The 18,352-nt window shown below is 40.2% G+C and overlaps 1 protein-coding gene across 7 annotated transcripts in view; it reads right to left on the reverse strand.

Annotated features, from left to right (window-relative positions):
- EYS (eyes shut homolog) overlaps positions 1-18,352 on the reverse strand; it is a 471,327-nt gene that overhangs the window by 204,336 nt on the left and 248,639 nt on the right. For all 7 annotated transcript variants that reach the window (XM_083495822.1, XM_083495824.1, XM_083495825.1 and 4 more), the window contains 2 exons: positions 7,006-7,196; positions 4,793-4,884 (listed from right to left, as the gene is read on the reverse strand). In XM_083495822.1, the coding sequence (XP_083351948.1) occupies positions 4,793-4,884; positions 7,006-7,196 (283 nt within the window). The remainder of the gene's footprint in view (positions 1-4,792; positions 4,885-7,005; positions 7,197-18,352) is intronic.

The raw sequence follows: 18,352 nt of genomic DNA on the forward strand, positions 1-18,352 counted from the left end.
GCACTGTCAAAGGCGATAACCGCTGAACTTCTGGTCAGTCAGGGAGATCCTCACCTACTGTATTGGGTGTGCAATTTGTCACTGTTTTCAAGGATCAAGGCTATCATGATATCTTATTCTGCATTGCCTGAAATCCCTATACAGTGGTACCTTGGTTCCTGAACATAATCCGTTCCAGAAGTCCATTCAACTTCTGATTGGCACAGGTGCCCCGGAAACAATAGCCGACAGCTGCACTGGACATCCAGCTTCTGAAAAACGTTCGAAAACCTGAACACTTACTTCTGGGTTTTTGGCATTCGGGAGCTGATTTGTTCATCAACTAAGTCATTTGAGAACCAAGGTTCCACTCTATAGTGGAGATTTTAAAATGCATGTATACTGAATACATACACAAAGATATATACTAAGAAAAGGCTTAAGGTAAATACATATATCATAGACTGAATTTACAGATACTCAGTGATCAGCGGGGTCCCTTTCACGATCCGGCAAGGATGAACTCTGAAAGTACCACACTCCTGACCCCACTAATATGATTCCTGTCTCAAAATGCTTAGAGGAGTGCCATAGGAAGACATCCCAAGGAAGTAAACTCTTTGACAGTGCTGGAAGCAAGTGTGAATGGGGCTCATATATTCTGTTAATCTGAGAACTGAAGGAACTGTGTCAGCATAGCCTGCCAACCTGAACTGGGATGTATGTGTCATGTAATTGGCGGTGGAGACCAAAAGTTCATCGAAGACTGGGGAAAGTTTGTAGATTATCTGAAAAATGTGTGTGACGTGAAAACAACGCTAGTGGGATTTCAGGAAGCACTGTGAAAACAAAGAAGTATTGTTAATAAGAAATAGAAGGAGAAGGGAAGTTTAATGGCAATACGAATGAAGGGAATGCGTATTAAAGATATAAATATGGATGATTGTCAGAGACGCTGAAGGAAGTTCAAAAAGAAATGATTTGTTAAAATTTGGATAAAAATGTACAATTGTATGGAAAACTAATAAAAATTTATTGGCAAAAAAAAAAAAAAAGTAATTGGTGGTGGAAAAATGTTCCCAGGAGCATCAAGATTTGCGACCTATACATTAGGTAACATTATTTTGATAATCACCGTGACAGGGTGAGGGGATTTACATTGTTTCCCAAATCAATCTGTATGGTTATTTGTTTCTGGTAACCCTGAATTCATTGTTGCTGGTTAAACAACAGAGCCTAGGGTTTGCCTATCAGAAGGTCGGCGGTTCAAATCCCCGCAACGGGGTGAGCTCCCGCTGCTTGGTCCCAGCTCCTGCCAACCTAGCAGTTCGAAAGCACGAAGTGCAAGTAGATAAATAGGTACCGCTCTGGAGGGAAGGTAAACAGCATTTCCATGTGCTGCTCTGGTTCGCCATGCTTAGTCATGCTGGCCACACGACCCGGAAACTGTATGCTGGCTCCCTCGGCCAATAAAGCGAGATGAGCGCTGCAACCCCAGAGTCGCCCGCGACTGGACCTAATGTCAGGGGTCCCTTTACCTTTACCTTTAACCCTGAATTCATTGTTGCTGGTGTGTTGTCAAGACTTCTAAAAAAAAGGACTGGGTAGTTTCAGGGAATCAGCATAATGTGAAATGACGGGTTTGCTTGAGGGTTTTGTGCCATTAAATCCAATTCCTTTATTGTGTACACTCACCACCAACCCCCAATAAAAAGATACTTGAAACTATTCTTGGAGGATGAAGTATTTATGACATTTACTAATGTGTGACATTACCCCCAGGAAGTGAGGTTATTAGCCCATCTGCTAATCCATTCATCTGTGAAAAAAAGACTAAGATCAAAATAACACTCCCAAAATTTACTCCACAGGTTAAGCAAGTCAATTGAAAATATAGAAATAGATATATTGGGAATAAAGTGAGTTGGTTATCATGATTTTCTGAAGGCCCTTCCACGGCAATTTCTTTTTGGTATTAGCTTGTTTAATGCCCAGATAATATTGCAGCTTAATTCTCATACATGATAATGCCACATCAAATTGAATAATGTGCCATAATTTTCCTGTGTGCCATAAAAGCAATACCTTGTAGCAGAAGTTTTCTTCTTGTACTATAATCTGAAAGAACCAGCTGCTCTGAGCAGTCTTTCTTTCTTTCTTTCTTTTTTTAAAAGCCAGTTAACCGTCTTCCTTGATTGCTCCCATTTGATCTTGATGCACACCCAGAATATATTAGCTTTCATTTATTTACCTTCTACGTCAATCCATTTAAACCATTGCTTAATTAGAGAAAGACTCCAAATTAATTACACTTATCAGTCTAATTATGTATCAATCCACTGCATTACATGGATGTCATGAGACTAGTCTAGCATAGTGACTAAGTGAGTGAGCTGCAGATCTGGAGTGCCCCTGTTCAAATCTCAGCTCTGTCACAACCTAACCAGCTGGCCTCAGGCAAACCTCTCTCTCTCTCTCTCTCCCTGTCCCATCTGCATTGTGTGAATGAAAAAATAAGGACCTCGCTTACTGTGCTGTTAAAAACATTACCCAGGCAACGCAAGTGGAACATTCTGAACAATTCCAAGTGCGGTATATATATGTTTCCTGAGCATCAAGTACGGTCTACAAGTTTTAAACTGTTTTTCCATGTTCAGATGTATGAAACCAGTTGGACCATGGCTTTTTCACCTTCTCCATCCCAGGGGCATTAAAGACGAGCGGCAAAGTAGCCTGCCGGAACACTCCCGGTAAAGGGGGCATTTCACCAGTAGCAGGAGTGGAGGGATGGGCAGGCAGAGTGCTGTCTCTTGCACGTCTGCCGCCTGAGGCACCTGCTTCTTCCCTACCTCATGGAAGGGCCACCTCCGCCCCCCCACCATGTTTCCATAGCTACACATTGTAAGCATGTGAAGGCTACCATTTTCAGTTGGCAAACCTATGTCATCCCATCCATTTCAGTTAGCTGGGAAACACATTTTTGATATTTGGGAGGACTGAATGTCTGACTGACCAGTGGCTGAGTCCATAGCCTGCCTAAGAATGACTTTGCACTATTCAGAGAGAGTAAATTGGTTTCAATCCAGTTAACTTAGTTTTTTTGTATGTGCATTTGCCAGAACATGAGCTTGCTGGATTTTGTGCTCAGATGAATGGTTAGAAACACCCCCCCATAGTAGGTCCTTTTGGTCATTTTCACTATCACATGACAATGAATGAGCCCAATAATCAAAGGCCTGCATGTCTTTCAGAGAGGATTTTTCCTAACTAGGTATCCGTAATTGTATTGTCGGAGATAACCATTCACTTATATCCTTTTTATTCTTTAGAAACTGTGTAACACTTATATTTCACCTGTCTTCACAAGTGATCCTGGGGTGGGTAGCAATAATGCAGGAAAAACACACCACAATTAACACATAGCATTGACTCATCTGTCTGTTGTTGCTTTCTCAAATAGTCACTAAGCCTACTCAAAGGCCTGGAGGAAGATAGTTGCCTTTACCTGGTGCCAGGATGTATGAGGAGGAGCCATGGTTTGGGGGCACATAAGTAGAAAGTAAGATTTGCCCCTAAGCAGAGTGTTAAATGCCATTGCAACCGCAAGGATGAGATGAGCATTAGTACACAAGCAGCAAATTTCTAAAGAAAAGCATAAGCTTTTTTTCATTCTTTTGAATGGAACCCATTAGTATCAACATTAGCATTTTGAAACTAGTAGAGATGGATTTAATCTAACCAGACAGAGTTCATGTCTTACCTTTAAAAGCTGTTAGCTCTATCTGCCCTGCACGCTTTCTCTCAAAATTAACATTTTATAATTCCAATAAGAAACTTCATGGTGTGTGATAGTGTCTACTAATGATAAGCAGTGGTGGAGAAAGGCACATGGCCTTATGGTCTCAGTCTTAAAGCACCAAAACTGCCATTTTTTAAAATGAACAATACGCTCCTGCCACATCTTATTGCTCAGTTAACTTGCTTATTGAATTTTTAAGTATTCTGCTCCATTGGAATTCACTGTACCACACTGTCCCAGGTTAATAAATAAGATGACACCATGTGCTTAATTGTGGGGAAGGGGCATCAGGTGCAAGCATAATGCTAGTGCATCAGGAGCCAGCAACATTTGCTTCCTCTGCTCCCCTGTTCTCCTCTGTGCAGCACATTGTCCCTTTCTTCCATTGTTGGCTTTATATTTTAACCCCAGGTCAGTGTTCTGCATCAACTTGAACAATGGCTAATGATAAGTAAAACTATTGGATTCACACAACAGTTTAGATTAGGTGTAGGGAACCTGTGTCCCTCCAGATATTCCTGGGCTGTGATTCCCATCACCCCTGAACTTTGGTCATGCTGGCTGCAGCACTTGGGAGGTGGAGTCCAACGCCACTCCTGTTGGAAGGGCAACAGGTTCCCCACTGCTGGTTTGGATGGAAATCCTAGTTAGGGCTGTAAAACTCTTGCAAATCAACTGCCCATTTATTTGGAACAGCCAGTGGCTGCTGAAGGTTATAAATAAGCCTACAAGCTGGATATTGTTTCTTTGAAAATAACTGTTTCTTGCTGTGATCCTTCTGGGATGGGAACAAGTCACAAATCTTAATTAATTACATCGTTCCCATGATAATTGGTATTGCACTTCGCTGAAGTCGAGGTCAAGTTTCAATTGACTTCATTAATGTTAGGTCTGCATCTCAGGGTGTGAACCAGGATAACCTTGCAGACTGAACTGATCAATTGGCCCATTATCCTCTATGACAAACTCAGACACTGTGAATGGCAAAACAAAGAAATAAGTGAATAGACTTACCTAACACGCACTCTGTATTTCTGTCCATCATCCACTCTCACATTAGTACTGATGTTTCTAATTTCTCCTATGCTGTCGCATACAAATTGGTACTGAATAAAGGAAGCGGGGAGGGGAGATAATTTATTGTAATTGCAAAGCATCAGTAATTTTTAAAAGCTGAAACACAAATGAGTGAAATCAGGACACAAGAGGAAATGCTTCCCTTCCCCATGGCAGATACGCATGCAGGGGTTTATCCTGTTCATCTGCGAAGGCAAAACCACACTGTGCATTCAGGGGCAGATGCTTGTATGCACACTGAAGTTCACATTTTTAATGGACAGAGAAGGACGATTCCTGTGCATATGCAACTCGGGGCCATGCCAGCTAGCACCAAAAAACTTTGATCAAAACATAAATATTGCTATTAGATGTCTAAGCCAGTAACTGAATAGGAAATCCATGAATAATACTCCTTTGCTGCAAATAAGATTAGGAATGAGTAAATCAACTTCATCTTCTGATGATCCTTTCATAGACTATTACCTTTGGCATTAACGGCGCTGAAAGTCAGTGTCCTTGCTAATCCACACTTTATATACCTGTGTGGTGTATAGCTTATTTGTATGTATTGGGTGAGAGCAAACATAGCACAAGTGGGCATCTGCCTTCTCCTTTTCCTCCCCTCTGCAGCTCCCACTGCATGCCCTCGAAATCTGCTCCAGTTGGTTGGGAAAGGAGAAAGCAGAAGCTCCATTGTGCAAATGGGAAAGCATCATTGGGCAATGCGTGCTGTGTAGAATCATGCCTTTAATTGCACTCTGTGGTATCCATTAATGTGAATTAATGAAAAGCAGGAGCTGATCTATTCGTCTGTGTGCCAATAAGTAAATCACAAGTGCTCTGAAATAGGATCTGGGGACTGAAGGCTCTTCCTTCACACAGTGCTTATGGAAGCCACGATTCTTCTCATACAGACACAAATTACACTGGGAGCTTCCCGTAGGTTTTATGTGTTTTTCCGTACTGCACACTCTTTTTTTAACATCTGCACAGTGACATGAGGCATACATTTTTCTAGGGGTTTATTTTCCCACAGGAATAACTTCATGGATTACAATGAATGGATGACAACTTTAATATCAGGCGAGCTTAGCAGTGTCAAAGTATTTAGCTTTCTTTGCTGTGGCATCTGAAAGTTTTCTGATACAAAATTTCCCTCAATCAAAATTTGCTGGAACAGCCACATCTCCGCAACTACATGGGCTTATTTCTTTATTAATCTTTTCATTATAAATGTAAAGACAATGAGCAGTTCTTATACATATGAACTAGGAGAGGACATAATTTTTAGTCTCAGTCCAGGAAAACTGGAAATTTTACCCATTTACTGTGCAATAAAAATATACTGCAAATGAATACTGCTATAGCTACTGCTGCACAGCAAGATAATTTTAAAGCAAGTACCTTTAGTGGATTATGTACAGGAAGAAATAAATGTGTATATGATATGACAAAAGTGTACATTTCTGTGTTCTGCCAAATGCAAACCCCCCCCCTTTATTACATGATCAATTAGGCCAAACTGGTGCCATCCAGGTGTAATCCAAAATGTCCTAGAGAGCACCAGATTGGGTAATGCCAGACAGTCATAGGCAAGTCCACACTAGAAATGGAAACCAGTTTGTCCATCTTGGTTCCCCTATAAGGGAGTCCGGAAAATGATAGTTCCATTAAGGCACTCAAGATGGGCTTTTTTTTGGGGGGGGGGGTCATTAGAACCAGGTGGATGTACTTTTTATTAAACCTTTGAATAACTGGGATATTGAGGACTTTAATATATTTATGATGTACCTAATAGGTTAACTCAGTATATTACTGGTATTTTGTTTTCATCTGAGAGTCCATGAACTAGCGATCATGAAGCAGGGCCACATTCTTCTGCCACATTCTATTCCTGTACATTTTTCATGTGAACTGTTGTTATCAATGCCCACATAGCTTCCCTCCCCTATCATGCATGATTATCATCCCCAGGTGTCAAAATTACCACTTGTAACAGGATTCGGAAAGGGGGCAATTTAAACAGTGACATCACCACCACCACCATCATTTTAAAAGAACTGTTTCTAAACACTTAATAACATCCATGGGTACCCAAATGCATTAGCTGCTGGTGGTGTGGTGTGGGGAAGCTCAAACTGTACTTTAAACAATAATTTGAACCTTACCTGTAAGGTCCCATGTTTGACAGAAAGTTGAATAACAAAATGTCCCACTGTTCTTGGGTTCCGTTCAATATAAAGAATGGTTCCTTCGAAGCTGAAGGTCTGGAATTCTAAACTGATGTTGTTTTGTGGCTGCAAACGAAAACCCTCAAATTCCATGTAAGAATTCCCTTGGTATTGGATATAGCTAGAATCTGTTGAGGAGGGGGGATAAATTAAGAATGTACATTAGTTGATTACCTACCACTGAGGCAAAGAAATAGAATCTAGGACTCTGAAGGTTTTGTTGGCAGAGTTCCTGTGCATTCAACACTGAAAAACAGGCAGAAATAAGCAAGTGGATTGTTTTACAAGCAGAGAGATTCAATGATGCGGAAGAATGGTACCTTCTGATTACTGCCTATTATGCAGCAGTGATGGCAGCACTCTTTGTAACATCCTTGGACTACCTGCCCTGAGCTGCCTGTTCCTGGTGTTTGCACACAATAGGTGAATGCAATAGGGTTCCTTTGGTACTGAATTCTCCATTAATCACATGCAAGAAAACTGAGCAACTGCAGATATTGACCAATGTGAGCAATGTGTTTCCTTTTTCTTTTTGTAAAATGTCAAATTGATAACACCAGTGAAACCACTGACCTGGCCACATATATAGTCAGGCACATCTTCAGACCTGACACCACTGAGTTAAACAATCAGTTGGTCAGAGGGCCAGTCATGATCGTTTTAACAGTTTATTCAAGCAGAGAAATATTCTCATTTCACAGGAAGAACTACATAGAATTAGAATTATTTAGATCTTTTCACAAAGAATGTTCAAGGGATGCTGAAAGATAACAAAATAGAAAGAACATTTCTTGTTCTGAAAATATGTATCAATGCATTTCCTCATACATTTCATTCCTATGATCTTTGAAAATCCCACTATGTGTAAGGTATACATATGCATAAATATTCCCCCCCCCTGAATTTAACTGAATCCTTTTCAATATGTGACACTGAAATTTGACTGCCTTTTGAGGGCATGTCTTACTTTCAGGCTTCAAAGGAGTTCACAGATTTCAGAACATTTGGTTCTAACATGAGCATTGATGACATTTTTTATAGCAGCAATGCCAAGAGTCCGGAGCAGGGCAACACAGGCAAGTTCCTTTTTGTTCCAAATTCAATTACAAAGCATTATGGTTTAAATGCCACTCCCTGTTCTCCAACCAGATAACTTTATAAGGCCCCATGTAAGGGCAAACCGAGGACAAACTTAGAGAAAATACCTAAGGACAGATAGGGAAACTGCACTCATGCTTTCAGAGCTAGCCAAAATGTGATGGGGAAAATACTAATGCAGAAACTGTGGACAACAACTTTCCTTCACTTTCTGCAACCCGCCTACAACTGCAGTCCCTAGCAGGGGTGCTAACTCAAACAAATGGGGAGGAGCAGGTAAGCCCCACCCCACATAATCAATCACAAGATGATCAGTTACACACACACTATTTGAATGGCTATGCCATCAACTTGGGGTGGGGACTGGACCCCTCTAATATTTTATTGTGGGGGCTGAAGGGACATTGGCCCTTGAGAGTTGGCTCCTATGATCCCTACACAGTGTAGATGCTACCCGCACTGCTCACTACTAAGTTGTGCCTGCACAGCTGTTCTCTGAGTCTCCAGCTCACCAGCTGTGAAAACCGCAATGAAATGGTGAGGCTGTTTTTAGCTTGTCCACAACTGGATTACTCTGGATCCAGCCCATAGCTGATATTTACATGCAAAGGCAGGTTTATTACAAGAATATACAAAACCAAAAGAGGTTTTGAGCTACATACAGCTCTTTGTCACCCACACTACAAAATGCACCTACTGAAGGTCTATTTTATTCTTCCTATAGATCTGAGAAGATAATGAATGATACTTCAGTTCTTTTGAATAATTGCTCTATATTGTATTCTGTATTTGTGATTCTTATGCTTTGAGATTCACACACTAATCTTTTGTTGGAGCAGTACCCCAGTGAAGAGCTATAGCTCAAAACATGGGGTGCCAGACATTCTTGCAATAAATTTCTCTGCACTCAATTACTGCCACTGTTTTGCATGCCACTCTATTTCAGCATGGCTCCCTTGGCACATTTCATGTTAAAAAAGGCACTACTTATTTCACAAATGGAACAACTGCCCCCTTATTTCACAATGAAAGTATTTCTGGTATTTAACAAACCAACCAAATGTAAGTGACACATCCTTGTGCTTTCAGAACTCACATCATTGAAGCCATCACCCAATGTATACATTGGAATCAAATCGCACTCTCAGCTCCCCTCAAGCATCAAAGCAAGAAGAAAAGAGCTCCAATAAGTTCAAAGGCTTCTATGCCATAATAGTTGTTCAGAAGAGGGAATTTCAGTAGGTTTTCTCAGCCCTGTAGGACTATGCAATTACAAGCTTCACCTGCTGCAATTTCTCCTTCTGCACAGCATCTAAGGTTGACAAGCCCTGCCCTCTAGTAGCATCTAATCGCTCTCTAAATTGTCCTCAACAAGCCCTTGAGTTTATTGTTCTACATATCAAAACCCTTAGCATTTCCTCTAACCTTTTACATAGCACTCTCAGTTGGTAGCTTGGAGCAAGGAAAACAAATATCTGGAACAAAGCAATTGGAACACTGGAAAACAGCTAAATGGTGCATGGATAAGTCCATTTGCCCAGGACAATTTTGACTTATGTCAGATATAGAGGTGTGCACAGACTTCAATATATTGTTTGGACCCTGATTTGGTGTATTGGGAAGCAGTTTGACTGTTTGACTGGTTTGAGGTGCTTCATAGGCTGCCCAATTCAGCTAAGGGTTCATGCAAGGCTGCTTCATTTCTCCACTACTGGGAATTAATGAAAATTAGCTAGTCTTCTTTCTTTTGAAGAAATGTGCAGACATGGATGTTCTTTTTTAAAAGGAAATGTCCATAACTTTTTAAAGTTTGGGGGTGGAATTGGAGGAAGATTTCAGGCAATGTTGCCTCTTCTGAGGGCATCAATCTCCCCAAATTTCAGAAGGATAGCTACGTGGTTTTTCTATGGGATCAACGGCTACAGTTTTTGAGTATGTAAAAAAAAAAAAAAGCAATTTCCCTTAGTGTTTGTGGACAATTGTTCTGAAAACTGAAACCCTTGGAAAGATTTTACATGAGGTGAATATTTTGTGTGACTTTTCCAATATGAAATTTCACTGCTTTTATTGTTGGTATTATACTATGCAAGTTTTTTTCACATACTTTATTTAAGTAATACTTACAACAGCCCTGTGAGGTAGTTCATTTTTATGATTGCAAATGGCAGCAGAAGCCGGATTTGCCTAAAACCACCTTCTGAGTTTATGACTGATATGAGATGTGAAGTAGTGGCTTTCTGGCTCACGCTTCATGACTATTTGAACAACGAATTTTTTATTTTGACATTTTAATTTCCCTGCACCCCATATCACAGGAGGACACGAAAGGTGCTTGATAAAAGCATATATGGATTGTAGTCACCCAAGTAGCACTGAGCAGAATTTCACAGTACATTAAATGTTCAAAAATCTGGCTGCTTCTACTTGAGTAGATTACAAATGGAAACAGAAGAGAAAATAGCACTTTGCTTAAAACCAGAGAGCACAAAAACTACAAATATAGGAGTAGCCCTATAAGCATGCCCTCCTCTTTTTAGCAGGAGAGTTTTTGTCTTAGCTGGTTCACACATGTTTTGTTTTAATTATTCGGTGGAGTGTTTTTTTTAAAAAAACTATTATTAACTCTTACTCCCAGTTGTCATTAAGAAACTGGATAGAAACTGAATAAAAAGCTGACTTAACAAAATTAAGCCAGTTGGGCATTTTGGAACTCCTACATGCAGAAATTCAAACTAAATACCCTACCCATTTTCAACACACCTACAGAAAATCTGATACTAAACACTGTGGAAGCCATGGAAACAGCCGGCTCCCAGGCTGATCTAAAAACAACCTGGATTGGCTGCCACTGAAAGGTCTAATAAAATCACTGGAGTAAAAAAAACTTAACCATGAATTTATCTAATCATCTTTTAAAGACCATTAACTGGTGGTCATCAACATAGCTGGTAGCAGTGACTGCCACTGTCTGAAGAAGGCACAGCTTGGGGAGGGGAAACTTAGCCATGCAGGGCTCCTTGCATCTGGTGCCATACTTAGTTGCCATGCCTAAATGTCCTAGAGGTCAGGAGGCTATAGTCAAAGCAACATCACAGGTAGGCATCATTGGTAATGTGCGGAACCCCCCCCCCCCAGCAAGGGATGCACCATAGGCCTCCGGAGTTTCCTGATCCCCTTCTTCCTTGCTACTACTGCCTGTTCTCCTGCCCTACTCAAGCAAGGAGAAGGAGCAGCATCTGCCCACCATACCCTCTCACACTGGGCGATGGTGTGGAGTGGGGCCAAAGGCAAAGAAGGGCTGAATTTGGTGTTGGCAGCAGCAGAAAAGAGCCCACCAGAGACACAAGGCTCATGGGCCCTCTCCACCTGTGAAAAGGAGCCATAGATCCATGGCAGACCACCAGCCTTGCCTGCAGAATGTCCCAGGTTAAATCCTTGGCATCTCCAGGTAGGAATGAGAAAAATCCCTACCCGAAAACCCTGGAGAGCTGCTGCCAGTGAGTTCAGACTCAGCTAAATGAACCAAGGGAAGGGGTGTTGCTGTGTTCCTAACCTGCAGATAGCACTATATACGGTGCTGGCATACTACGTTGGCATTCTTGAGATCTACACTAAAAGTTAAACTCTCAAGCTCACTAGACTCCATCACAATGGTACTGTTTTTGTTCTTTACTGGACTACAAAAATGAGGGAAGGGGGAAGAGATTGTGATGTTCGCAGCAGGCTAGAAATATGTGGCTGGTAATATGTGTCTTCTGCTTGGTGGGCCCGCAGTGTATGTCAGATTATACTAAATTTTAGAGGGAAAAGGAGTATGATGCAAAATAGAATGGCTTCACAAAAGGCTTTGTGTTTGTGTGCGCGCTTTAAATTTGAATGACTGACATTAAATCAAATATTCCCTTTTACTAAGACCTTTAAGAAGTGAAAATAAAATGTAAACTACCAATGATTGGTTGCTGTTGTTGCTTAAATAACAACCTCAACCTGTCTTGAGTTATATTGTACAACTCTCTATCGCACTCCTTCAGTGGAAGCCTGTGGATCTAAGCCTCAGCAGTAAAACCATGGTTGTGCACAAACAAATTTTGGTTCTACATAGAACCAGAGGCAAAGCACAGATCAGTTTCCGTTTACACAAAAGCAAGATTTTAGTGGTTCTGAAGAAGGTAAAATGCCACAAAATATTACAATGCTTCAGGCAAACAAAACAAAACAAAAAATCCTCAGTGACATCTCCAACTTATTTATGTTGGGCAGCATAAAGAATATCCTTAGGGACATGTTTAGGGAGAGGCTTGTGCTGCAAGTGTTACCATGCTCCATTTGTTAAGTGTCTTTGGCTACCCTCTTCCCCCTGTAGACGTTTCATCCATGTTTTCAGTGATGGAAGAGAAAGGCCACCATGTTAATGAGATGACTTGAGCAATCACACAACACAAACAAGGGCAGGAAATAGTCTACATGTGCCAAGTCAGCAATCAGTCTTTAGTAAACAATTCATATTTTTTGCAGTCTCTTTGCAGATCATATGCAAATAGGGAGTGGGGCCTATGTGTACTAAACAAGTGCTTTTCTCTCGATCATTTTAACTAGCTTCTGAACCAGTTTGATTGAGTAGTAGTTGCAAACATGCTTATGAATATTATTATTTCAGAGCAGAAGAGGTCCTGGGAAAGGACGGGTTCATAATGGTACAACAGGTTCATCATAGCTTTTCATCTGCACTTTAAACTGTTCATCAAAGTCCAGGGAAGTAAATAGCTCCCAGGATAAAGAAGTACTATAGAATGCCACAGAAATATTTGTTACATTTGATATTATTAAGCAAAATATCTGAATAAAAAAATAAATATACAGAAATAAGACCAAAATAGGTCTACAGTGATATATAACATCCACCCTCTTATCAGATCACAGAATTCTACTTTTAAATGTTTTAACACCTCTTTTCCTGAAGTGCATTATCAAGACTTTTTCAATTAGACCATAAAAGCATTTCTGATCACATTTACATATCATCTCTTTCTTTGTAATCCTAGTGTTACCAATGAATAGAATACCTGTAGCTGTGACCACATGCCATTATTGCTTTTTTATGGATACATGACTGAAAGCAGCAAAGGACTGCATTTGAATAAAATGTTGCTCTAGTCAGCATAATTATTACTACTAGGGAAACTGCCCCCCCCCCCAAAAAACCCCAATACCTTCTCCAGAGGGTTGGGAGACCCTACAGAACAGCTCACAGGGAAGGGAGAGGGGAGATTCTTCTGTCAGGAAAGCATAAATGCTTGCAATGAAGGAATAATATCCTTCGTGCTATGTTGAATACAACCCATATTTTCCTCAAACTTTCATAGTATTCCAGAGTGGCTTTAGGGCTCTCAGATGGTAAAGAAAATCTTATTCAGTTAATTGCATGCTGTGCAGTGCGGACCTCAGCACACTTACTATAGAGTAAGTAGGCTCTATTGAACTCAACACGACTTACTCCTGCACAGTGAATCCATTAGCAGTATAACCCTATGCTAGTTTACGCAGAAGTGAGTCCTCCTGGATGTGATTTCAGGTGAGTAAGCATAGGATAGCAGCCTACACTGAAAAATATTTGCATTTGAGTGAAACAATTCTCCCATGTGTGAAATACCTCTTCTAATATGGTGCTTTTTCTAAGTATTATGCATTAAAAGAATTAGCACTAAAAAATAAGACTGGAGGCACTTTTTGATTGATCAAAGACTATCACATTGATTATTCTAACTGGTTGACTAGATCTGAAAGTCTCTTATCTGGGAGTAAGTCCCATTTAAGTCAGTTGGGCTGCATCTGAGTAGACATGCACAGGATTGCACACTAAATGCTGCATCATCAATATCCCACCCCCCACCTTTTAGGCTAGTTGTAGCTGTAAAGGGAGCCACATAAAGATGAATGCAGCACTTGAGCAAAGAACCAGCTATTCCATCTCCAGATCGCAAAAATACAGATCTCTGTCTCTCTTTCTTTCTCACACACATACAAATAAATTTAAAGAGACACAAAATGCCAAAATAGTGCAAAGAAATCTACATTATTTCTAACATTCTCAGATGGGCATTGAAAATACATATTTCACAGCTGCTCAAACAACCATTGGTGCAAAGTATGGTTTTTGTGGCTCCACTTTTCAGAAGTCCACACAAATCAATTTGGAACATGCCCCCTTTCCCCCTTTATTTATGGCTTATACTTGAATTCTTAGGTTGCTTTCTGCATAGCCTCTTGCTTTAGAACAGAATGTACTTATAGCCATGTTGGCTCAGCTAGCTGGAATAAAAGTACTGGAATGATCCTTAGTTGCTATGTTTCCAAACACAGTGCTATTTGGATATAATACTCCTCACCTTTGGTTCTACACAAGAACCCAGAATTACAAGGAACCTATGTTTTATTCTGTCAGAGAAGTCTGTGCTGCATGACGTGCTGAGAGTTATGGCTGTGTTTATCCTCACAAAGTTGAAATGTCCTCTAATGTGGCATGCTATGCCAACAATAAAGTGTGGTTAACACCCAGAACTACTTTCAGTGGAGCCCATAAGGGGCTCTTGGGCAAAGAAAAGCAACAGTTATGAATAAACCCTCTTTAAAACTCACTTTGTCATAACCGAGAGCAGCCCAAAGACTTTGGGAGATGGCAGAGTGCTAAGGCACTGAGGATGTCATTATTACCTTGTGCCATTTCTTAAAGAAAGAAAGAAAGAAAGAAAGAAAGAAAGAAAGAAAGAGAAGGTGCTCACTTTTAACATTTGAAAAAAAGGTACTGGTACTGCATACCCTTGAGCACCCCCAGAAAAAAGCACTGCCTTGTGCAACACAGTGCCTTTCTACCCATGCAAATATCTGCCATGGAACAAACATGTCTTATTCGCCTTGCAAGAAAATGAACCTCTGCATTTTAAAAACTCATGTGGAGCTCTATCCCTTTTCTCTTAGAGAAGAACAATAATAGTCATGATTACACTCAATAGGCTTCAGTGCCATATATATGCTGATGAAGGCTCCGTTTACAACTTGCTGTTAGTAAGAAGAAGGAAAAAACCCAACAAAGGAATGCTGAAACAATTTGATTTGGTTTTTTTTTAAAATAAAATAAAATAAATGCAAAGACAGCTTAGGCCATTTCTGACATGCCATCTGCCTGAGGGGCCCAGTGTCCGACCGAGCAGGACTCTGATTCAGTTGGTGCACCAGTTGCCCCACTTGAGAATGAGCCCTCAGCACACATATAGCACTTCTTCATTGTGCCAGCCTGCAGATGTGGTTCTTGTTTTATTTATTTATATTTTAGAAATATTTCTATACCACAATTTCATTTTTTAAAAAATCAATGTGGTTCACAACCATTAAAATGCAATAAGACTAAAGCAAAAAAATAAAAAATAAAATAAAAAAGTCATTACCAGCTGACTATTACAGAAAAGCTTTATTCTTAATTGTCTGCTTAAGCATGGCAGCAAACACTTGAAAGTCAATACAGACGGTGCCTGCTGAATCTCTATTGGAGGAACACCCCCCATAACCCTGAAGGCTTGGTTTCATGTTGATGTCACATGAGCCTGATCAATTCATGGAACAACCAGCTACGCTCCTACAGATGATCTCAGTGACTGAGGTGGGATATAAGGGTTCAGCCCGTCCCTAAGTTATCCTGGACCTAAGTTGTCTTGTAAATTAATGCAAGGACCTTGAATCTGGCTCAGTAGTAGATGGTCAACCAGTGCAACTGTTTTAACAACGGTGTCCCATGTTGGCAGTTATGTGCCCCCATTAGAAGTCTTGCTGACACACACTTCACCAGCTGGAGCTTCCAGACCAAGCCCAAGGGCAGCCTTGGGGTTACCAACACATAGACTACTGTGGTCTACCATCACCGCTGGAGTCTGAGGCTGATTCCCTTCCAGCTTCTCCTTCTCCACAACCATGCAGCAAAATGTCACTGTGGAATAGGCTGCACAGGCTTCTTTAAATGAAGGGGACTGCATTGAAAGGGGGGGGACTGTTTCTGTTAACTGGTTTTCTTTTTGAACATTCAGTTTGGATGTTGGTGGAGATGTAGATTTAAAATGCTATAATTCTGTTGGATTCAATAGGATTAAATTAGACTTAAGTGAAATGGTTTGGCTTAATTGTGTTGTGGTACTGGCTGATAGTGATGTAGATTAATTTATGTTGAAATAGCTATTAAACAGAGCCCCTCATCTACTAACTCTTATTTTTGGATTTCAAAAAGAAAAAGAGTCTGCGTGAAACACTCAGAGAAAGTAAGCCACGGAAACTCTTTATCTCTGTTGTGTTCAAATGAAGATTACTGGAGGGGAAATAAAATCAAAATCCTAGTCCCTTCTTAAATATTGCATAGCAAGGATAACCAGAATGCTTTCGTGAGATATAAGAATGGACAAAGCAGCATGCAAAAAGAACCAAAACCTGAAATGATGCTTTACGTTTTTCTTTTTCTTTTACAGGCAACGTAATATTTCTTTCACATCATGCTTTACCAAAATAGAAACAGATTGTCTGTAGGCTCACAAACGCAGAAGAAAATTCTGTCATCCATTACGACTACATTCCTATAATATTTCTGAAAAATAATATTTTCACTATTATTGATTGAATGTGTTGTTTGCTTTTGTGCAGGAAAAATAATAATATATAGTCACACAAAGAAAAAGATACAATAAAGCAGCAAATGAAATACATCTTTTTTTAAAAAAAATAGATAAAACGAACAACTCAGCAAATACCAACTGTAATAATAATTTAAAAATCAAACTGCTATTGGAAAAGCTTGAAGAAAGAGGTAGATTTTCACTGGTTGGTGAAAGAAGACAAATGCTTCCCCTTAGCTGTTGATTCTGTGGAGTGGTTGCTATCAAAGAAAAAGTCCTGTTCCTTAGCCCTTAAGGATTTTTTTTTAAAATGCATATTGCTGCACAATGAAGAGCTGAATTTAAGACTGGGAAAACGAGAAACTGAGGGTACTGAAACTGGAAGATCCTACCACCTATCAACTGAATCATTGATGAGAAGATCCTTCCACACTTTGCTGGGTGAAAGAAAAATAAATATATCAATAAGAAATATTTAAGGCAGAGGAAGGTTTGGGGCTTTGCTGTTACATATGGAAATTGCAATATTTGCATAAGCGGATGCAAAACACCTTTAAATTATTTGGTTAATTGAACAATATAGAAATTAAAGTGTCTAAGATAATTCTCTATCAACTTATTGTCTAATAGCTCCCATTCTAAGTATAGCTTCTGGCTTAATTCTTCAGCACAAGCATTTGAAAATAATCCATGATTAAGGAGGATACAATCCTGGGGGTACAAACATTTCCAAAAAGTAATCAAGACAATTTCAAATATATGTACACATATATTGCTGTATTGCCTACAATGAACTTCCCAGCAGTAATGAAGTTTTGCAACTACCGATTATAACTGGTGTTGGCAGCATTGATTTTTCTTTGCTGTTGTCTTTGACTGGTAACAGGATTGCACATCCCTTCTTCCATGCGACAGAGGGACATGTGAATATTGGTAAGTTAAGTTTAATACAACCACAGATCTGTCTCCTGTACCATGGCCACAGGTTTTTTTTTTGAAAGCTTGCTATATTAGGTTCTGTTTGTACAATTGGGACTGTAAACACTACAAAATGTGGTGAGTTCATCACTATCTACAAAGCCATCTACATTTCGTTTCCTAGCAAAGTCATTTTGCAGTGGAACTTCATTTGTTTTTATCACTGCAGTGGATAGACTTCTGTGAATCACCTGCAGTTAGTGGGTCTTCTGCTGCCTTGGGAAGTGTTCAATGGTGCCAACTACTGATGACATGTGTAAATTGAACTAGGCCAAAAAGTCAGAGTTCAGCACCACTCTTTAAGTGGGAAAAGCCAATGGGTTAGGTCAGAAAGAGCATACAATGGTAGAACTTTCAAAATAGGGCAGCTTTCTTGTACTCCCGACTGCTTGGGAGCAAAACCCTAATACACTGGTGGGGACCTTTTTTCAGTCCCAGTTCCATCAGGAGCAACTTGTAGTTCCCAATGCAAAGGTAGGCAGTACAGTGGATGTGTGGACTAGGGAGAGCCATCTGCGAGTCAAATAGGGAAGTCCTGAGGACAGTATATGGCCCCT

Source organism: Podarcis liolepis (genome assembly GCF_965112155.1).
Source record: "Podarcis liolepis genome assembly, chromosome: 3".
Taxonomy (NCBI): Eukaryota; Metazoa; Chordata; class Lepidosauria; order Squamata; family Lacertidae; genus Podarcis; species Podarcis liolepis.